Below are 20989 nucleotides of genomic sequence, written 5' to 3'. Positions count from 1 at the left end.
AGGAAGGCTATTTGAAGAGATGATGGCTCAAACCCTTTAAATTTGATGGGAACCATGACATATCTAAAGTCTATAAGCTCAGGGTCATTATTGTTATAGATAAAAACCTCAAAGTCGTAAAGGAGAGGCAACTAATTAAGTGTGTGCGGGGAATCCTCAACAGCTGATTTCTCATCAGACCCCATGTACATTAGAAGGTAGTGAGGGTGTCTTCCGGGTGCCAAGAGGAGGTGGACAACAGATCTATAAGCAGGAAGACTATCTTTCAAACATCAAGGCATTATCAGATAAAACCCGACTGAGTGGGCTGGGGATGCCTCAGCAGTTAAGAGCACTGATTGGTGTTGCCAAGGACCCAGGTTCAATTCCCAGTGACCGCATGACATGTCCACTTGTAACTGCAACTTCAAGGGATCTGATGCGCGCGTGTGCGCGCACACACACACACACACACTAAAAATAATAAATTCTAAACAACTGACTTAGTTGTTACTATTAAAATACTAAAGGGAGTCTTTGAGCTGAAAGGAAAGCCATTAAGCAATAACTCAGATTCTCATGAAGAAATAAAAAGCACCAGCAAAGGTAATTATGAGTAAATGAAAAGTTTGCCGCTCTTTCTTCCACTTGATTTTAGAGATAATAATCACAAATATTGCATATTACTAATGCAGGGCTCAGGGGTTAAGCTGCTCTTCCAGGTGACCTGGGGTTCAGTTCCCTGCACCTACATGGTAGCTCACAATTGTTTGTAACTGCCGTTCCAGGTGATCTGATGCCCTCTTCCTGTCTCACTCATATTCTTAAATAAAGCCTAAAGGGTTTGCAAATTGTAACGATGTACAGATCTTGTAAAGAATGCCCTCTGGCTTTAATGGAATGAAACCAGAAATCAGTATCAGGCACAAATGTAGGGAATTCGCAAATGTTGAAATTTTACAGCATTCTCTTCAATCATAAGTTAAAGGATAACTCCCAAAGGAGGCTAGAAAATACTTTAAGACAAACACAATATAAGGGTTGTAGAGACAGCTCAGGTAGACTACTTGCTGCTCTTCTAGAGGACCCAGATTGAATTTTTTTAGCAACTGCATGGTGGCATACAGCTATAACTCCAGTTCCAAGGAGTCCAATCCCTCCTGGCCTCTGCGGACACTGCATACACGTGGTGAACAGACACACATGCACACTGCATACACATGGTGAACACACACATGCAAGCAGAACACCCGGACACACAAAGCAAATACTTGAAAGAAAGCATAAAAAACTTGTGAGGTGTAATGAAAACAATGTTTAGGGGAAATGAATAGTTGCCAATTCCCACACTGAGAAGATCTAGCCTAATACCTTAGAAACTAGAATAATAATATCCAAAAAAAAGGAAATAAATACAAGAGACTAGAAAAATAATACAACGAATCATTAAAACTAAAACTTAGTTCTTTAATATTTTTAAAAACATTACCAGATCTTTACCTAGAATGAAAAAGGAAAAAAAAAAAAAAAAAAAAAAAAAAAAAAAAAGACTAAAACAGTAACCAAGACTAAAAGTGGTCACCATTACTGGATTTACAGAAATAAGGACTATAAAATGTAAGATATATTTCCAGGTTTTGTGTTTGATGCTTGGACCTCTGGACAGACAACTCACTGGTGGATTGATTTCACTTGAAAGCACTGACCTGACCCTGCTGCTACAACCACCTCTTCCCTTGCTGTGGCTGATCTTGGACTCTAACTACCCGGGCAGCTATTTTCTGTCTTTAATTGTCCCAGGTCTGGGTTTCAGACATTGAGAGAGCCAGCGCTTATATCCCACAGGCTGGTGACATTATTCAAATTAGGCTACCCTAACTTCCCTTCATCACCTGTTCTTTGCTCGCTGCCTCCTGACTGGTATCTCCCTGTGTGTCCCGTTCACGACAGTCCTGTCTTGTCATACTAACCAAAAGGAGCCCTGAGTAGTCACACTTCTTTAGTGAGTATATAATGACACACGTCATAGCACACGTGGAGGTCGGAGGTCAGCTTATGGGAGCAAGTTCACTCCTTTCGCCATGTGGGTCCCCTGGAGTAAACTCGGGGTGAGGCCCGGCAGCAAGCACTTCCACAGGTGCGTTTGCTATCTGTGAGCAGGCGCCACTTTGGGGTTGTTTTGAAATAGCTTTTAAAGTGATGTCATTATCCCCACCCCTTTAAATGATGTCATTATCCCCACCCCTTTTCTCCCTACAGCTCCTCCCATGTACGCCCCTCCCCCCAGTCTCCCTCAAATCCGTGGTGTGTGTGTGTGTGTGTGTGTGTGTGTGTGTGTACCACAGTACCAAAACTGGGCCAAGGGTATAATATGCTTTTTATATATTCTTATATCCCTAAATATATAAATTATATACGTCTAAATATATCAGTACAACCTGCTCGGTCTACATAGTGTTACATGTCTGTGACTTCAGGGCTGGCATTTTGCACTGGATAACTAACAGTAGGGAGTGTTCTTGCCAGGGGAGCAGTTTCTCCTGCTCACAGCATTTCTCAGTTGACAATAGTGACTATTCAGGGTTTTAAGACAGAACAAAGTACGATAAAAAGTCCGAGTGGAAATGTTCAGCAGACACTGGGACCTGTGAATCTAGCATTTATAGACGAGCTCAATACTAGAATTTTGAAAATGCAAATAGATTTGAATGCAAAGGCTGGACGAGGTCATCCCAGAAGAGACTATAAATTGGAAAGGAAAGGATTCCCAGAAGCTGCGCCTTTAGTGGAGAAAGGCGCTGAGGGCTACGAGGCTTTAGGAGAAGCCAGTGGGGTGATAGAATGGAGAATATGGGGTCATGAACGCCAAATATTTGTGTATTTTAATAAGGGGAAATCAACTACAATGAATACTACCAAGACAGCCAAGAGGATAAAAATATATATTGCTGCACCCCCCAAACTTTGTAGCTAATACCAATCAATGATTCTTTTCTTCTTCAGAGGTCTGATTGACAGGCCTCTCCTGGGTAGTTCCTCCCTTGCCTGGTGCATTTGAACCTGTGGCTGCAGTCAGCTGCAGCCTTAGCTAAGATATGAGCCTCAGGTGCCCCTTTCCTTAGTGCCTCTGCTGCCGACGTCTCCCCCCCCTTCGGCCACCACTCAGAAGCCTAGCCTGGGCTGCTTTAGAGTTTGCTGGTGGCTGAAGAGAACAAGCCCCATGTGTTTGTGTGAAGTTTCTGGCTTTTCATAGTTCCTGGCTCTGCCCTCAGTCATCCTTTACAAGGAATGGCTCACGGGGCTGGGCTGGAGAGATGGCTCAGCAGTTAAGAGCAGTTCCTGTTCCTCCAGAGGACCCAGGCTCCAGTCCCACTTCTAACTAACTGCCTGTACTCCATGTAGTGTGCACACCCGTGTGTGAACACACACAATTGAAAATAATGGCTCAGATTAGCACCTGAGTACCTTTCCCAGACCACTTTCTGTAAGACATTGAGAGCCAAGGGGACTGAATTCTAGCACGGTGTCATTTTCTGAGCTGGTACAGTTTATATTTTCTGTGTCCTGAATTACAATCTACCCCAGTAAACAAAAGCCATATCCATGGCACTTTTTGAAACAAGTCTTTACTCAGATTCTGCACCACTAGCTACTCTGATTTCTTTCACCAAAGGCCCTATGTGTCGGCCAAGGCCTAAGGGGAGGGGTACAGAGACGAGAGTAAGTAGCTGCAGAGGTGTAAGGACCAGCCTCTAACAAGTTTCGATTCATACCTTAGAGGCAAGGCTCAGGCACTGTCCCAGAGACAGGGTTAAAAGGACCCAAGTGGCCGTCAGGTAGAGCCAGGGTCTCTCTTGTTCATCCAGGGAACATTACTGACAGTGGAGACAATCTTACAGAGGGGAGGGTAAGTCTTGGGCTGCTCGCCAGGGCTCCATACCAGGCACAGCTTTGGCACTATTGCAACATACATGTGTACTTCCTCAACTCTGCCACAGGAGAACCGACCTTGTTCCTTCCTGTTACCTGCTGGGAGCCTGCCTAGTACAGTACCCAATATTAGTAAACATTTGAGGGAGAGCATAAAGGCAACATGCCACTCTTAATATCGCAACCTAGGGAAAGCCCAGAGGGAGCCCAGAGGGTTAACCCCTGGGTATTCTCTCTGGAAATGAATGGGCTAGAATCTCTTCTTCCAAGCTTCATCCTTCAGTATTCACCACTACCATGGCCAGGGGAGTCGGTGCTGACAATATACTGGTAAGACAATCATTTTTATATGGACTTACGAACTACTCAGAATCGTCTGAAGGGGTATGTGTCTCAGGATGTGTTGTGCATAGGAACCTTTGTAAGAGGGATTTGGACACAGGCATGAACAGAGGAAAGATGATGCAGAGACACACAAGATGACCAAGCAGAAGGGTTGGGAACAGATATTTACCTCAAGGTTACCCCCAGGCACCAGATCTTTTATGATGGGATTTAGAATCACCATAGAAACAAACCCCTGGGCATGTCTGTGAGAGACTTTCCCTATTAGGTTAACTAAACGTGGAAGTCCCATCCCACCGTGAATGTGATCACTGCTAACCTGTGGGCTGGGGTCCTACCCTGAATGTGATCACTGCTAACCTGTGGGCTGGGGTCCTACCCTGAACACAGGGGGAAGCTCTTTGCTTCCTCTCTGCAGCTACTGTGTGGCCAGCTGCATCAAGACTGCCCTGACCTCCCCTCTGCGGTGGACTGTACCCTCAAATGGTGAGCCAAAGCAAACCCTTCAAATGGCCGGGTCAGGCATTGGGTTGCAGCAACAAATAGCTGATAAACCTGTACTTTGATCTTACACTTTTGACCTTCAAAGGTGTTGCAAATAAATCTCTTCTGTTGAAACCATTACTTCCCCCAGCCTGGACAAACTCATTTAAGTAGTGATCACCCCCCCACAACCCCCCCCCAAAATTTTCACGTTCTCATGTTGGCTTCCCATGGACAAGAACTGAGAAAGAGCCAGTCTTTGGAGTGTCAAACCATTCTCCTTTACAGGTTAGAAAAACAAACCTGAACCCTAACCCTGTAGCCCACACCCCAGTGTTGCTGTGCTTTACTAAATGGTCCAGATCTAGACATTGCTGCACACTGTTAAAGCATGCACTTGAGGTGAAGCGGTCTCTGTGCAAGAGCTGGCTTTCCAAAAAGAGATTTTAAAAAAAAGAAGCAGAGGATTTTGTGCTGAACAGTTTGACTCCAAGGACCATTTTCTTTTGAAGCCTGTTCTGTGCTTTTAAGGTCTGACATCCCTGACCCCCAAATGTCCAGCTTCCAGAGATTATGCTCAGGAAAGTACTAGAAGTTTAGAGCCAGAAGGGACAGTCAAGCTACTGTTGGCATTCCCTGTGTGGCTACACTACACTGGAAGCTAAAGTCCCTATGCATTCTGGTAATTCCTTCCTTCTCTAGCAGTAATGGTCCCTCTTCCTTCCCTACCAACCCCAGGGTGCCTCAGCATCCCTTTTTGATAATTACCTTATTAAATTGGAAATGCATGTTCAAGGGACCTTCGCAGACACTAAGCTTAAGAGAAACACCAGCAGAGGGGCTCTGAAGTAGAAGTAAAAACAAGGGAGTATTTCTGAAAATGGTTTTCCCTGAGTCTGTGAGAAACCATATTGAATGGAGAAATCAAGCCTTTCGTTTAATTCCTTCCAGTGCCTAACCCCTGGGTTAACACCTGTTGTATGCTTAGCTTTGTGTGTGGCGTCTAGGAGGGTAAGTGATGGAAGCTTAGCTTTGTGGGTGGCGTCTAGGAGGGTAAGTGATGGAAGCTTAGCTTTGTGGGTGGCGTCTAGGAGGGTAAGTGATGGAAGCTTAGCTTTGTGTGTGGCGTCTAGGAGGGTAAGTGATGGAAGCTTAGCTTTGTGGGTGGCGTCTAGGAGGGTAAGTGATGGAAGCTGTGGTCTTTCTCATCTCATCACTATGCCTTGAAGAGGTCGTTTCCAGGGCAGGGCCAGTGGCATCAGAAAAATCTAGATGAAGGTCTAATGTGTAAGTGGTTACCACTCAGGAGATAAATGGACACTGTCAATTAACTAGTATACTTCATTCCAGGAATTGAAGCAACAGAAGGCAGCTGCCAAAGGCTGGGTCAACTCGAGAGGATATAAGGCAGACATCTGCACCCCAGATAAACCATAGCCAATGAGGTGTTAGACGTTGACTCTGTAGACATAAGCATATGCGTTTGGACAGAGACTCAGGTATCACAAGCTTGAACTCATTATGTAGCTGAGGCGACCTTGAACTTTTGACCCTTCCTCAGGGTTTCATGCATGCCAGGCAAGTACTTTACAAACTGAACTTCATCCCCAGCCCTGTGGTGACAAATGTTAAAAGTAAAGATAATGTTGTTCCAAGTTGTTGTGGTTACTCTCGTGTTACTAAGGAGAAAGTAACAAACTTGGGGGTAAATTCTTTCTATCCTTATTGAACATGTATGTGCCAGCCAGTACGTTTTACATGGGTCACCTCAGGAAGGACAGACAGAACTGGGGAGAAGAGAGGAACTGTAGATCCATCCTGCTCCCACTGGGTGAATCACCAGTGGGTCATATTGGGTCATAGGGTGGGAACCACATAGATGTAGGTCCTTGACCACATCAAGTTGCCAGACTTTCAATGCCGTATTTCCAGTGTTCTAAGCCATTCCTGTTTTGGGTTTTCTCTCTCTACAGCCGAATCTAACTCTAACGTGGCACATTGACGTTTTTGGCCATGGTGCTACGAGCTTCACTGAGAGCCAGAGTTGAGTATGGTTGGTGATGGCAGCAATGGGAGGTGATGGGGGAAGTGCCAAGCTAATGGGGGCATGTGTGCTTTTCCGCTTCCTCTGTGGATCTTCAGTGAGGGTTAGTGTCAAGCTCTACCAGAGGTAGGCACTGATGACAGACAGTTCAGGGCCCTGGTCCTAAATTCAGGTTAACAGGAAGGACACAGATAAGCAAAAGTCAACAGTAGCAGTGCAGTGGAGGAAACAAACTGACCAAGGTCTTCTCTGTAAAGCCTTAGTTTCTGGTGTTCATGGCAGCTCACCAGCTCCAGCAGAAAGATGGTCTTCTCGGGAGTGGGGCTTCTCGGGAGCTCTGCACGGGTATGAGGAGCAGCTGTGTTGCAGCAACCAATCCACTACTGCCCAGAGCAGTGGTTCTCAGCCTTCATAATGCTTCAGCCTTTAATACGGTTCCTTGTGTGGTAGTGACCCCAACCATGACATTATTTTGCACTGCTACTTAACCATAATTTTCCTGTTATGAATCATAATGTATCTATCTGATATGCAGGGTATCTAATATGTGACCCAAAGAGGTCACACAGGTTGAGAACCATTGCCATGGAGCACACTTGTCAGATTCCAAAATTGCTGGGTTTGAAAACAAAAAGTTTGTATGTGTGTGTCCGTCCCAAAGTCTTCAACCTTGATGATGCTACTTCTTTCCAAACCCTACCCACAGGCAACTATGCACTACCCACCCTCTACAGACATGAAGGAACTTCACCAGCCACTTTCCTAATAGAAGCTACTCTGTCAGTCCCTTGGAGTTATGCAGGACAAAGAGGCTGAGGCTGCATCGATGCAAAAGGGTTAACAGTAAAATTCTGCCTATTTGCAACCAACCAGGAAAACTCAAACTGGAGGTCTTGCTAAGTGTCTGGGCCAGTAGATTCCAGTGTGACAGCTTGTGGGACTGATGGCATAGTACAGAGTGTACAAGAAACAACAGTAGGAAACTTCTAGAGTAAAAGTCCAACACTAGCTTTTATTATGAATCATTTGCCCAGGTTAAATTTGCTTTTAAAACCACTACATTAAACAAAAAAAACTTTAGGAATGTATATTAATCTTTATAGAAAAAAAATTCTGGTTGGGCAGTGGTGGCCACACTTTGTAATTCCACCACTCAGGAGGCAGAGACAGATCTCTGAGTTCTAAGCCAGCCTGGTCTTCAGAGTAAATTCTAGGACAGCCATGGTTTCACAGAAACCCTGTCTCAAAAAAGGAAAAAAAAAAAAAATTGTTTTTCAAATTCCAGCATAAAATGAGCTTTAAGTCACAACATATCAGAATTAGCACTTTTTATTTAAAGCATAAAGATGGAGCTGGAGAGATGTCTGCATGGTTAGGGTACTTTTCCGGACGAGGACTGGAGTTTGATTCTCATCCATCCGTATCAGGCATTTCACAACTGTAATGCCAGCTCACACGGGATCTAATGCCTTTTTAGCCTCCGTGGGTTACAATTGCCCTCGCATGCATAACCCCTCACATTATCGCATAATTGAAATATATGTTTTTTAAAAAGCATCATGTGAAGGATTAAGTAAGATTGGGAATGTGGGGAGCAGATTGGGAATAGCGTGGACAAGAAAGAGAGGGGACAGAAGAGGAGGTGAACGACGCGGCTCTGGATGGATGGTGGAGCACCAGCATTGAGACAGTCCTGGCTGTCATCGTCCCTGTGTGGGCTGACCCACTTCTGGAGCTGAGGAACAGAAAGGGGTATCGGAGCAAGCTTGTACGCCAGACAGGGCTGCCATACCAGCCATCAGGACTATGGGCTGTCTGGAGAGAGGCATCAAGCAAGGCCTCTCTTCATTCTCTAGTTTGACTTTGGAAACGCTGGGTTCATGCCTTCCAATGGTGCCACTCATCCATTACCTGTTTGCAGCCTACCTTCTGTACCGGTAACAGTTCTGAGCATCCGTGTTCACAGAAGAGACACACTATGAAATCAGATGAAAACTAAAACTTCTATAAGTTTTCGCTATACACCAAAATATTTGGAATAAAAACCATTCCTACACCAAAGATGATGCAAGACTTCTAGTTGAACAGGCTTTCGGTTAAAATCTGTTTTGGGGACAGTGTGTGTTGTGTGTTATATACACAACTGTGTATGAATGTGTGCATAGACATGTAGGGTTAACATTGGGTGTCCTTCGTCATTCTCCACCTCATGTATTGAGGAAAGGTCTTTTCCTAAAGCTGGAGTTCACCGATTCAGCTAGTATAACTAGCCAGCCTGCCCCAGGGATCCAGTCTTTACATCCCAAATTTTGGTATTACAGATGGTTCACCATATCTGCCTGGCATTTATATGGTTGCTAGGAATCCTAACTCAGCTCTTCCCACTAACCATCCCCCTAGCCCAAACTTCTACTTAATGGCAGTGAACTTGAACGTGATACTTTCTCTATAGCTTGGTTTCACTTGTATAGGGTATAAGGTAGTTCCTACGCACTGGGTCACTGAGGAAGAATAAAAATATTCCCTGCACATAGTGAGCCCTCAGGGTGAAGTAATGGGGACTTGTGATCCAAATCCTGTATGCACCAAAGCACCTGGTTCTTCCCTCTTAATCCAAAGGCATGCAACACCAATAGTCCCTGAGATTTATTTACTAGTCCCCCCAAATCAGGCTGAGTTGGGATGAGGTATGCTCACTATTTCATTGTTGTAATAGGCGATCATTAGAAAAAACTATCTCCTAGATCTACAAAGAGTTTTTCAAGAGCAAGTCTACAGTTGAGGTCTGTCATGTCTGAAAGAGAGACTAGTCCCTACTGTACAGGAAGCTGCAGTGCCCAGTCCTTCTCTTTTGTAGGGGAGAGGAGTTGCCAAGGACCCGAGGTCTTCTGCTGCCTTGGTTCTCAGAGCTGCATGCGTCTGAGGCTTCCCTGCTTCCCATCAAAGTGCTGCCTGTGTGTTCCTTCCTTTCTGACTCCACTCCCTCCCTCTGATTTGTCACAGAAGGCCCCATGACCAAAACCATGCCCATTTCCCTCCCAGGGTCTGCGCTGCGATCTGCGATGCTCTCCTTACCAGGCAGCAGAGCCTTGCTTCCCTCACTGAAGCCCAGTGGTCTAGTTTTAGTTTTCCCAACCCTGGAACCCTGCTGCTACAACAGTGTCTGGACACTTAGGAGACGCCCAGATGGGAACAGAGCACGCGTAAGAATTCATCCATTAAAGAAGTAAAATAATAAAGAACCAGAGAAGCACCCACATCTGTCTCCACTCTGAAGTCCCATCTTGACAGTCAATCATAAACCACTCTTCCCCAGCAAAACCTCTAATGAGATAAGACATTACTTTTCACATCGAAATACTCGACAAAGTAAGAACATAACTCTTCCACATTCTAGTGTTTTGAGATTCAGAAAAAGGGAACAAAGTCAGAATTGGATATAGAATTCAGATTTTTTTTTCCTTCACAGACACATTTTATACAACTTTCAACATTTATACTTTTAAACAAAATGAGCAAAAAATACACTGAGTGCTAAAAAAAAATCAAAACAGAAGTAATACAATTTTAATTTCAATATTTAAAAATACAGAAATTAGGAAGTAAGAATTCTAAATACAACTTTAAGCAAGTCACTTGTCTTCCCCTATAATAATATAAGCTACTTAATGACTTACAAATTCAGAGTAAAACAGGAACGAAATAAATACTGTACACTTTCCCTGCCTGCAGGCAAAAGATGGGAAATACTGTTGTGAATAAAAACAAATGCTCTTAAAGCTTCAGCATCCCATTCCAGCCACACCCATTCTGTTGTCACTCAGGGTTTCTGTAGTCAAAGCCACACATGTGCACACACACACTGCCTACACACAGATGAGACACTACCAAACAGTAAGAGTAACAGTCACCAGGGACCATGGACATAAAAACCAGTAAGGAAAGTCAGGCTAGCAAAACATTACTACAAAACTAGTAAGTACCATAGCCAACAACTGTCCTGTCTTCAAATTTCACAGAGTTACAACCCCTAAAACCAATACTTACCCCTCCCCTTTACCACCCTCCACCACCACAAAAGAAAAACTTGCTGAAACACTGGCAAAGTTAGATGTTTCACAATAAATGTGAAAGTCCATACTATATAATCTCTTAAAATGAACCTTTTCATCCTTTCCACAGCATGAAACTGTTATGGCTTAATTATATTAAAAGTAGAAAAGTCTTTTCCAAAGGAAATACAGTCTGCAAAGATGCGCATGCATTTCCTATCAGTGCTATTTCATACTTAACAACTGCATGACTCACCTGTGCAGTCAAGAGCTGCTTTTGGAAAAACTGAGGTTACAGCATTTAATTCACTCTAACCATGAACTGTAAGGCCCTTAGTTTGGTTTACGTTTCTTTTGCAAGATAAAATAACCTTGGGTTCACTTATAAAGTTACACCTCAGGTCCCTGACTATATTGTGTAAGTTATATGCATGCTTCGTGAAAATGTTACTTATGAATCTTAGGAGGAAAAAAATTGTTCTAGGCAAAGAATCAACTCTACAGTTAATGCTGGAATTTCTTACCAAACAAAATCTACCAAAGAAATATAAGCATATGTCTTGGTTATTTTATTCCTGCAAAATAGTATATATTCTAGCACTTATGATAATTGTTTTGGTAAAAAAATATGGAGGGAAAATAGCTGATTTATTTTGAAAAGAAAAAAGCCTCACTGAAGACAAACCTTTTATGATTAAGTTACTCTATGACTGCTTTCTGTAACGAAGGAAAGTGAATTAGAGTGTCACAGGTCTTGCATAGGTAAACTACTTGGAGGTCAAGGGCTACGCGGTAGCCAGGGTTTCATTAATGAATAGTGCAGAGCAGGTCAGTCTGTTTAAGAATCATTGGATACATCCTTTAAAAGATTTTAAGCAAAAAGTTTAATGTCACAGTTAAGACAAAGCCTTAAGAAACTAAAAGGGCACCAAGGGTAATGGGACCTAAGGGCTTCTCCAGTGAGTGTTACTTGCTTCTTCCCCAGTAAAAAGGGGAGACTTACTACAGAGAACTAAACCATGGGAGTGATGATATGCCAGCTGCTTTGGAAATAGACATTTGCTTTTTAAAAATGCTTATAGAAAGTTTTCAAATATTTCACTTATGGCATGAGAGAAAATAAAGGAAAGGTTTGTAATAAGTATGAGGTTAATTATGCTCAACAGCAGGTTAGGGCGTAGACCAATTGTTCTTTCTGTCTAGCTTCAAGAACATATATGGACAGCATCCACAAATAAGCAGAGGCTGCAGTGTCAAAGAACAGAGTCTGTGTAAGGAAACAAAGTACCAGAAATCTCAAAGCCACTGTGTGTCCCTAGGCAAATCTTTCTCCTATCTCAGTTACATTGGTCACTATAGTAATACTCAATAGACTAGCTTTCCCTAGGCAATTTTTTTGAGATTGTATTAGATAAAACAGTCTGTATTAGATTAACAGTCTGAAAGCCTTCGCTCCTCTTGTTCTCTTTGTAGTACTAGGGATAAAACCCAAGGCCTTACACATGAAAGGCAAGGCCTTGTCTCTTACACGGAGAGTGATAGTTTAATATATAATGGGAAAGGTGAATTTTTGAGAGCAGTTTTAAATTTGCATTATTAAGTTTCTTATTTCTCCGTGTGAAAACTAGGAATTCCCATTTGCTATAACAGTTCTTTCTATGAGCAATTCCACCAGCTCTCAGGGACTGCCTCGCCGCTTCAGAGCACACTCACTCTGTTAGACACGCCCAGCCGTGGCCCAGATCCACACTACCCCCAGCTACTTTCCCTCCCCAGTGCCCAACCCACAGCTGCCTTTGCTGAGCTCCCAGTCACCTTACCTTTCCCACAGTCCCACGGCTGGCTGCCAAGTCATTTTACATTCATCACTCACTTTAACTTTTGAGCCTGAAGAGTATGCCAAATCTGGAAAACAGTACTAATTTCCTCTTTGAAAGAAACGTAAAGCTAGCTTTTCTGTTGTACAACACAATCACCACTAACTTGATAAAAGCTCTTCCTCTTCTGTTCACAAACCTTTTTTTTTTTTTCACTTCAAGCATAAAACCTGATTCTAATTCAGCACCTTGTTAGGATGGTTTTACACATAAGATATCAAATGTGATGAATAAAAGCAGTTTCCTCTATAGATTTCTCTAAAGGTATACTCAACTATCAGTTGTAACTTAACTAACTGACATAATAGTTAAAGAATGCTAGTTCACTGAGTATCATTAAGTATTTTTTTACTCAAAACTTACAAATAACAAGGGCTTAGAAATAAAACTCAGAATAATTTACTGATTCAGGGTTGCTTAGTTGACATAAATGGCAGAACATGGACCAAAATGCAGGCTTTTTGCTCCTTTCCAAGCTTTGCCACACTGTCACACCCTTTATTACCAACAAAAATTACTAACTTGTGGGATTTTCTTAAATACTAAAGAAGAGAGGTCTTTTTTTGGCTTGTTTGTTTTTTTAAACACCCCCCCCCCATTTCTATAATGGTGCGTCTCAGTTGAAACTAATGAAATTAGACTGGTTTTTTTGTTTTTGTTTTTTTTTTTTTCCTGTTCTGTTCTCTTTACCAATGATTCACCTTCTGCTCAAGTGTGCTTGAAATGAAAACAATACTGGTAACACTCTGGAGAAGACACACCTTCAAAGGCAGACTAAAACTAAAATTGAGATCCTCTACAGTACTAACTAGTTCTGGGCTCACAGAAGATGTCTGATAAATTCCTGCTGATCTCATATTAATAAATACAGTAAAATACATAGAAAAGGAATTCATTAGGATTAGTAAAACAAGAATAGCATTCGACTAGTATTTAAGTATTAAGCTAAGTATTTAAACTAGTGATACAGATGGACTTGTCACCTCTGAGTTTATGGTTTCAGTAGATGGTTCAATTTTGTGTGCTTCAAAAATGAAATTTACAAATTTCGATGTAGATCCTGAAGTACAAAGCTGCCAGTTTTGTATTGTTAATCATTCACCAATACTAGAGAGCATGATATTATATACTGTTGTGAATTACAGTACAGTAGATTCCAGGTTAAGGGTCACTTAGCTCAATTACAACAGGGTCACTACTGCTATCAAAGCTGCACACTAAATCATTAGTTCTCAACTTCACAAATTTTATTTGCTTATAACTAAGTATTACCGCTGCCGTCTTCTTATTTAAGCTATAGTATACTATAAGTCAGATTACTTATAACTGTTGAGCCCAGATCCTAGCAGTAGTCACACCTCAAAGTCCAGCCATTTCTATGAGATAAAAGGACACATCAAGTTGGAGAACTATGTAAGAGGTCTGACAAGAAAAGTCACTGCCTACGTGGCTGAATTTTTATCAACTCAGAAAAGACACATGGATTCTTTCTTAGTGGCTGTATTAACTTGCTAAAAGTTTTGTGATTTAGTCAGTTATGGGTCAAAATGATCAAAAAAAAAAAAAAAACCCACAGCAGTTACCTAAAAATTCCAAATACTGGCAACTCAAAATTAGTTTTATGAGCCTAAAGATACAGGGTGGAAACTGGCCACAGTCTTAATTCATAAAAAATAAGTTTTAATTTTTATGACAAAAAAAGTAGCTAAACTACTTGAGCTGTTTAAAAAAAAAAAATCTAAATCACTGTAACTGAAGAAAGAAATGATGCTGCTTATTTCTTAACCCAAAATACAAGTGTGTGTTCTAAAATAAAACAGAGACAAAGACATCACAGTGATCCAGTGTGGGGAGGTGAGGGCCATCAATCCAGAGTTTTGCATCCTGAGATATAGCCAGTGCCTGGACTGCATTCCTCTCTCTACTAGGCAGGGTTAGGGAGGCGTCTACAGATACCACGAATGCCACAAAAATCCTATCCTGACAACCAAAATGAACCGAAACTTTGGTCCAAACAATCTGGACCAAAAAGGTGAACTCGTAACTTCCTTATCCCTTCAATACAAGACACAGAATAAGAAATATTTCTCTTTGGAAATACATGTTTTGAATGCAACTATGAAAGGTACATAATTCTTTTCTTACAACTTAATGCTTAGTGCAGAAGGAAAAGTCCAGCTACCTTGCTGAGTGAGAAAGACAAAAATCCATTATACAGCCATATTTCTCCAGAAAAATATAGTTCATATTATTTGCCTATATTGTCTTTGTAGGAATTTGTAAAATATAATACCATCAGACCCCCAGTATCAATTTATTTTAATGCCATGAGGGGAAAATAGGGAGACTCAAAGAGACTAAAAACTATTACAAGCAACTGAAAACTTGCATTTAGTAAAAGTTGTACATAAAGGATATAAATTATTATCTTAACTAAAGCTCAACCAGACACTTAACCTCCATATGCTACTAGCCAAGACAGATGGAAGAAACTGCAAAAAGCACCCATTTTACTCCAAATATGTGTTGAAATAATTGTTCAGAAATTAAACACACACACACACACACACACACACACACACACACACACACACACCCCGATCTATTCCAACATGCTTGCTTCTATACAACTTAATATAGTATAGTCCTATTGTATTACGGCTTTTATGCAGATTTGAACATCCTAAATCAAATTGTATTTCTAAAAAAAATTATGTCTAGATAATAAAAGCATGGTAAGATATAACCTGTGGTAGATGTTGGCTCTTCCAACACCAGCAGTATGAAGAAGGCCCTCTGTAATTATAAAGGTTTTTGAAAAAACTATAAACGTGACATTTTAACCAAACTTATACTTTCCCCATTAGTAGGAAAAAGATATTAAAGCTGTTCTCTTTGGGACCTAGATATCAGGAGAAATGAAAATGGAACAAGCCTATTTCTCCACATGTAGAAGAAAACCACAATGTCAAAAGAAACAAGAAACGAAGACTCTTATGTGGTTCTTAGCATTGGCTATTAAGGTGTTTCCCTGCGAAGAGTCTGGGGTCATCTCAATACGTCGGGGGCGGGGCTTGCAGTGGAAAGGTGGGGTGTAAGGGAATCAACCTGGATAACAGTATGCACCTTGGATGTTAGCAAAAGCGAAGCTAATAGCTTATAAAAAACACATGAAATATATAAAATAAAATGATTTCATATACATCTTAATTTAAAATAATTAATGCATCAAATCCCTGTTTAAGACTTTAACCTGAATATCAAATTTAAGAGTCCAGACTAGCTACTGTTACTGTGGCTCTTCCCACATGTAACACACACTATCAAAAATAATTTAAAAACCTTCACATTCTTAAATCTAAATTAGTGAGATATTTCTCCAGAAATCTTCCAAATAAATAGCTTTAAAAAAAGAAAGGATTTAAAAGCTGTTAACTTTAAAAAAAAAATCTGTTAAATAAATTATTGATAATTCTTTATCCTACTACTGAAAATAAATCAAGACACTACCAACAACAAAATTAAATTCAAGCCCTGACAAGAGACCCCTTTCCAGTTCAAGGTCTCTTTTTAAGGTTCTACCCTCCTTCTTCCTCTCCCCCACCAGGTCCAAAGGGTTATTGCTGTGGGTGTGGCACAGTGAAAGGCAGCAGCTGGTTCGTTCCGTTCTTCGGGCAGTATTCTTACTGTACACACAAACTGCTCCAGGCAGGGGACGGCGCAAACTCCAGGTTTCCACAGCCCAAGACTGGCCTCCAAAGGAGAGAGACTGCCATGGAGGCTGTCACACAAAGAAACGTGCATGGCCATTTCTGTTCAATTTAAGGATCTTCCCAAGACGTTGTTTGGCTGTTGCCATTCCTTTTTTTGGACGTTTACCTATAAAAAACCAACAACGCAGTTAATACTCATAAAAAGTACATTTGTCATATAATACCTGGAAGACTTAAGACTTAAAAAGGGAGAGCTTCATAGCAAAGAAATGAGTTGGGTCACATGTCTATAATTCATGCTTAAAAACCCTTCCACTTTAGCATACAAAAGAAAAAGGACAGTGTCCCTCCAACTACGCTTCAGCAACAAAGCGGACTACGATTTGATGCATCCATCCCTCATGAACATCGCCCTTCTGTGTTTCAGGTCATGCTCCTCCTAAGCCTCAGAAAGCCACTCCTGACCCTCAAGATTGGCTTAAGTGTCCTCTACAGGAGCTCAATACCCAGTGCCATCAGGCTGTTGTCCACAATGCAAGAGACAATGACAGCTGCTCAGTTCTCAACCCTTGGGGGAGGGTCAAACAACCCTTTCACAGGGCCCGCCTAAAACCACCAGAGCACACAGATACCACACACAAACCATGACAGCAGCAAGATCACAGCTATGACGTAGTAAGGAAAGCAGCTTTATGGCGGGGTCACCACAGCATGAGGGACTGTATTAAAGGGTTGAAGCGTTAGGAAGGCTGAGGACTGCTGGCATAGAAACTCCCTGACTGCCTTTACACACAGCCACAGACACCAACACCCCCCGCTCCATCCCCCCCCCCCCCCCGCGATCCACAGACGCTACCTTTTGTGGCCTGGTTGCTGACAGGCGGTGGGTTTGATGCAGGTCTCTTCGTGGGATGAAGAGGCACTGAGAAAGGGGTCTCACCAATAGGCCTTTCTGGGCTTAGACTTCCATTATTTATCTGGCACGGCCCTGAAACCAAGCTGGGATTCAGCATGCACTTTCCATTTTGAATACTTGAGCTACTACTGTCCACACAATGCCTGCTTTGTGCCTTCTGACTGGTTTCTGAAGAACTTTCCTTCTTGATGGATTTCTGGCTTCTACTCAAGTCCTAAAGAAGAAAAGAAATGTAGCTACATTTCTCAAGTTTCAGATAAATGAGGTATTTATGCATTAGAAAAATCAACAGAGATGAGGAAACAAATTACTCAATTTTGATTTACTTTTTCTCCTTCTATATATATGTATTTGTGTGTATGTGCATATACATATACATATACATATACATATACATATACATACATACATACATATATATATATATATATATATAGAGAGAGAGAGAGAGAGAGAGAGAGAGTATGCATATGCCCATACACCAGGATGCATGTGTGGGAGCAGAGGATAACTTGTGGGAATTGTTTCTCTCCTTCCAGCGTGTGGGTACCAGGTATCAATCTCAGGCCATCAGTCTTAATGGTAAATGCTCTTAACCAGTGCTCAATAATACCCACCCTCCATATGGTCAGTTTAGTCCATAACTACCCAGCCTTAAAAGTTTGCAAGATTAGTTCTTATTACTTAAGTTTTGAAGTTCATTAATAGAGACCCCAGAGTTGGAAGAGAGCTGAAACTGAAGCCATGGGCCCACAGTTTTCTTGGCTCATCACGGTTCTTAAGGTAATATGCATCCTTTTAGAGACCTCTTCCCACCATGTGGGTCCCAGGAGTAGTGAAGCCCTTAGGCCTGGAAAGACCTTTATCTGCTGAGCCATCTTGCAGGCCCCCATATTACGTCTAATATGAAGTTCATCTCTACTAAATTTGCTTGCTATAAACATTCCAAGATCCATGCCCAAGCCTGTTTTTCTTTTAACTAGGAGTCCTCTTTGAGTCTCTTATGATAATTCAGTCAATTTATAAGGAAAAAAATGCTACTGATAAGGCTTGAAATTAACTGAGATCATGACCAACATCAAAAGAGAAAGGAACTGAATAGAAACATGAAGTTTTAAAATGAAAGCAAAAATAATATTGAATATCCTAAATCTCTTCTTCATATTCCCACTTTGGAATGTACCTGAGGATTAAATCTGGAAGGTCTATCAAACTGTTTAGTCCAAGAAGAAGTCCTCAAGTCTTGATCTGCAGTTTTGTCATGGTACCCTAGAAAGAAGTTCTGATTAAGTTATCTTTGCACAAACGTATCTTAAAACTAGCCCAGTGCCTACAACTGAAAGCAAATATATGCTGACCCAATTATTCACATACCTTTTCTTTCACGCTTCGTAAAACAAACAAATCCCACAGCAACTCACAACCAAACTTGCTATTTCCGTGAATTTTCTTGAAATTGTCTTTATATGACAGATTTTGTGCTACATGCTAGAAGACCTACAGTAAAGTACTATGGCCACATGTTGTCAATGCAAACCGAAACCAAATGCAACACACACGTCTCTAACATGACATATTTTCCGTTGGGACAAAGGCATTTCTTTCCCTGCATCAAGGGACCAAACAGATTATAGGAAAGAAAAATGGAGCAGAGAAAGACAGGTAAACCCAGATTTAAATTTGAGTTTTTCCAAATACCAATGCAACTTTAGACAAGCTATTGAACCTTTTCAAGGCTCAATTTGCTCTTATACAATATGCAAAGATTTCAGATCCCAGGTTCAAATTCCAACAGATTTGAGTAATACCTATGTAAAGTATGTGCAGGTTAAATTCACCTCATCGAATCATAGTTCCTTTTTATGTAAAATGGAGGTCAAAGTCCTGGCGCACCGATGACCCTATTTTGTGGGGTTGAACACAATGGCTACATGTCCTTTTCTCGACCCTAAGATTTTTAGGAAATACTTTCCTCCTCTGAAAGCACAGGGAAGAAACACTAGGTAGTATTACTGACTCACTGTTTGAGAAAACAGCCTCCGTGAGAAAGAAATTATTCAAACCCGTTTTTCCTTTCCTAACAGGAAAGTGCGCCATTCTGCAGACCGCTCAGAACCAAACGCCCCTTCCACTCTGGGCGCTCTTACAGTCGGCGACAGGGAAACAAGACTGTCTTCGCCAGAGTAACGAGAGTGTGGGTCTGTGGACAAGCTCTCAGCCCTGGGCCATCGCCATTTTGAGTCTTAACATTTGAACTATTTTAATTAACTTGTGTGTGGGTACATGTGTGCCACAGCATGCGTGTGGAGGTCAGGGGATAGCTTGTAGGAGTTGGTTCTTGTGCTGGGGATCAAACTCAGACCTTCATGGGGTCGGCAGAGAGCCCACTGGGCTACCTTGCCGACCCACACTTGGAGTGCTTATGCGTGCACCTTACAGGACTATATAAAAAGGCATTTCTTAATGGTGAACAGTCCTTATCCACAGAATCTCGAACCTCAACAAGATCACAACAGTATTAAACTGGGGCTCATATATTACCTTTCAGACACCGATAATTTGTGTTTCTTACCAAATGCCACTGGTTTATCACAGCGATACAACTGCCTAAGGTCAGGGTTACTGCCGTGGCAGCTGCTGGAGCCCTGGAGAGAGTTCTTCCCAGCACTGCAGTCTGTGCTTTGTATCCGCCTCTGTAAACACGCGGGATAGTGCAGCCCTGCCATCGACAGCATGCCCTCAATAGCTTCTTCCTCTGTGCTCGTCGACGTAGGACATTCCCTGGGACGAGCCAAACAGTGTCTTTTTGATAAAATATTCAGCAAATTTAGAAGCTAACAATGTAAAACAACTAGCACCCACAAGCCTACCTTTTAACTGGGATTTCATTTCTAGATGGCTTCTGGCCCTTATGAAGGAGGCTCCTCTCTATATCAGATTCCTCCTTAAAGTTTGATGTTATTTCAGGGTTCTTTTCATCACCCGAGCTTTCAGAGTCTTCAGCGGCAAAATTAATTTTCTGAAATAATAAATCATTAAATGGAAACAAAGCTAAAAACAGCTGTACAGACTAACTGAAATTTATCTGTTTAGAAACTAGAATCTTAATTACCATAAAATTGGTTGTTTTACATCAAAATCTAAAACTTCTTCGTAACTATAGTAACCTACTACCTGAATACAAAACACAGTTACATACTTTAAGGTAAAATAAAAAATATAAACTGTCAGAACATAGACCACACGAGAACTTAGTACGAGCAGCAGAATCTCTACCTCACCCTCACTAGAACCTAACAAGCACTGCTTATGAATGTGACCGGTCACAGCACGGTGTGTACACCACAGCCCTGAGCTGCACACCCAGAGACAAGCTTTGGGGAAAGCGGTCATCAACCTTCCTCTCCCAGGTGAAGCTACACGGGTGTTCGCCACCCTATCAAAGGACACATACCAGGGCAGTGCAATCAGGTCCAGAGTCTTCTGAATCAGAAACATCAGAATATTCTGATGCTCTATTCCTGAGTTCTGAGTTCACACTTGTAAAAATTCCTGTAGAAGAATTCGTGAAGAGAAGGGACAAGAAACAGTCATTCAAACTTTGGGGCAAGGTGGAAGGGTGATCTTTCGGTCTGCCCCGCTTCAAGATG

At 41.8% G+C, this 20989-nt stretch overlaps 1 protein-coding gene across 1 annotated transcript in view; it reads right to left on the bottom strand.

Moving 5' to 3' along the window:
- Positions 1–10318: 10318 nt before the first annotated feature.
- The window catches only part of Kdm7a (lysine demethylase 7A), a 59623-nt gene continuing 48952 nt past the window's right edge, over positions 10319–20989 (bottom strand). Inside the window, exons 15-20 of the mRNA XM_051174740.1 lie at positions 20794–20891; positions 20210–20358; positions 19912–20120; positions 18523–18608; positions 17280–17553; positions 10319–16589 (exon numbers count right to left, since the gene is read on the bottom strand). Coding sequence (XP_051030697.1) covers positions 16495–16589; positions 17280–17553; positions 18523–18608; positions 19912–20120; positions 20210–20358; positions 20794–20891 — 911 coding nt within the window. The 3' untranslated portion in view covers positions 10319–16494. The remainder of the gene's footprint in view (positions 16590–17279; positions 17554–18522; positions 18609–19911; positions 20121–20209; positions 20359–20793; positions 20892–20989) is intronic.

The sequence above is a fragment of the Phodopus roborovskii genome, unplaced genomic scaffold (assembly GCF_943737965.1).
Source record: "Phodopus roborovskii unplaced genomic scaffold, PHOROB, whole genome shotgun sequence".
NCBI lineage: Eukaryota > Metazoa > Chordata > Mammalia > Rodentia > Cricetidae > Phodopus > Phodopus roborovskii.
Note: the sequence above shows the minus strand (reverse complement) of the source record. Positions and strands in the feature narration are given on the sequence as shown.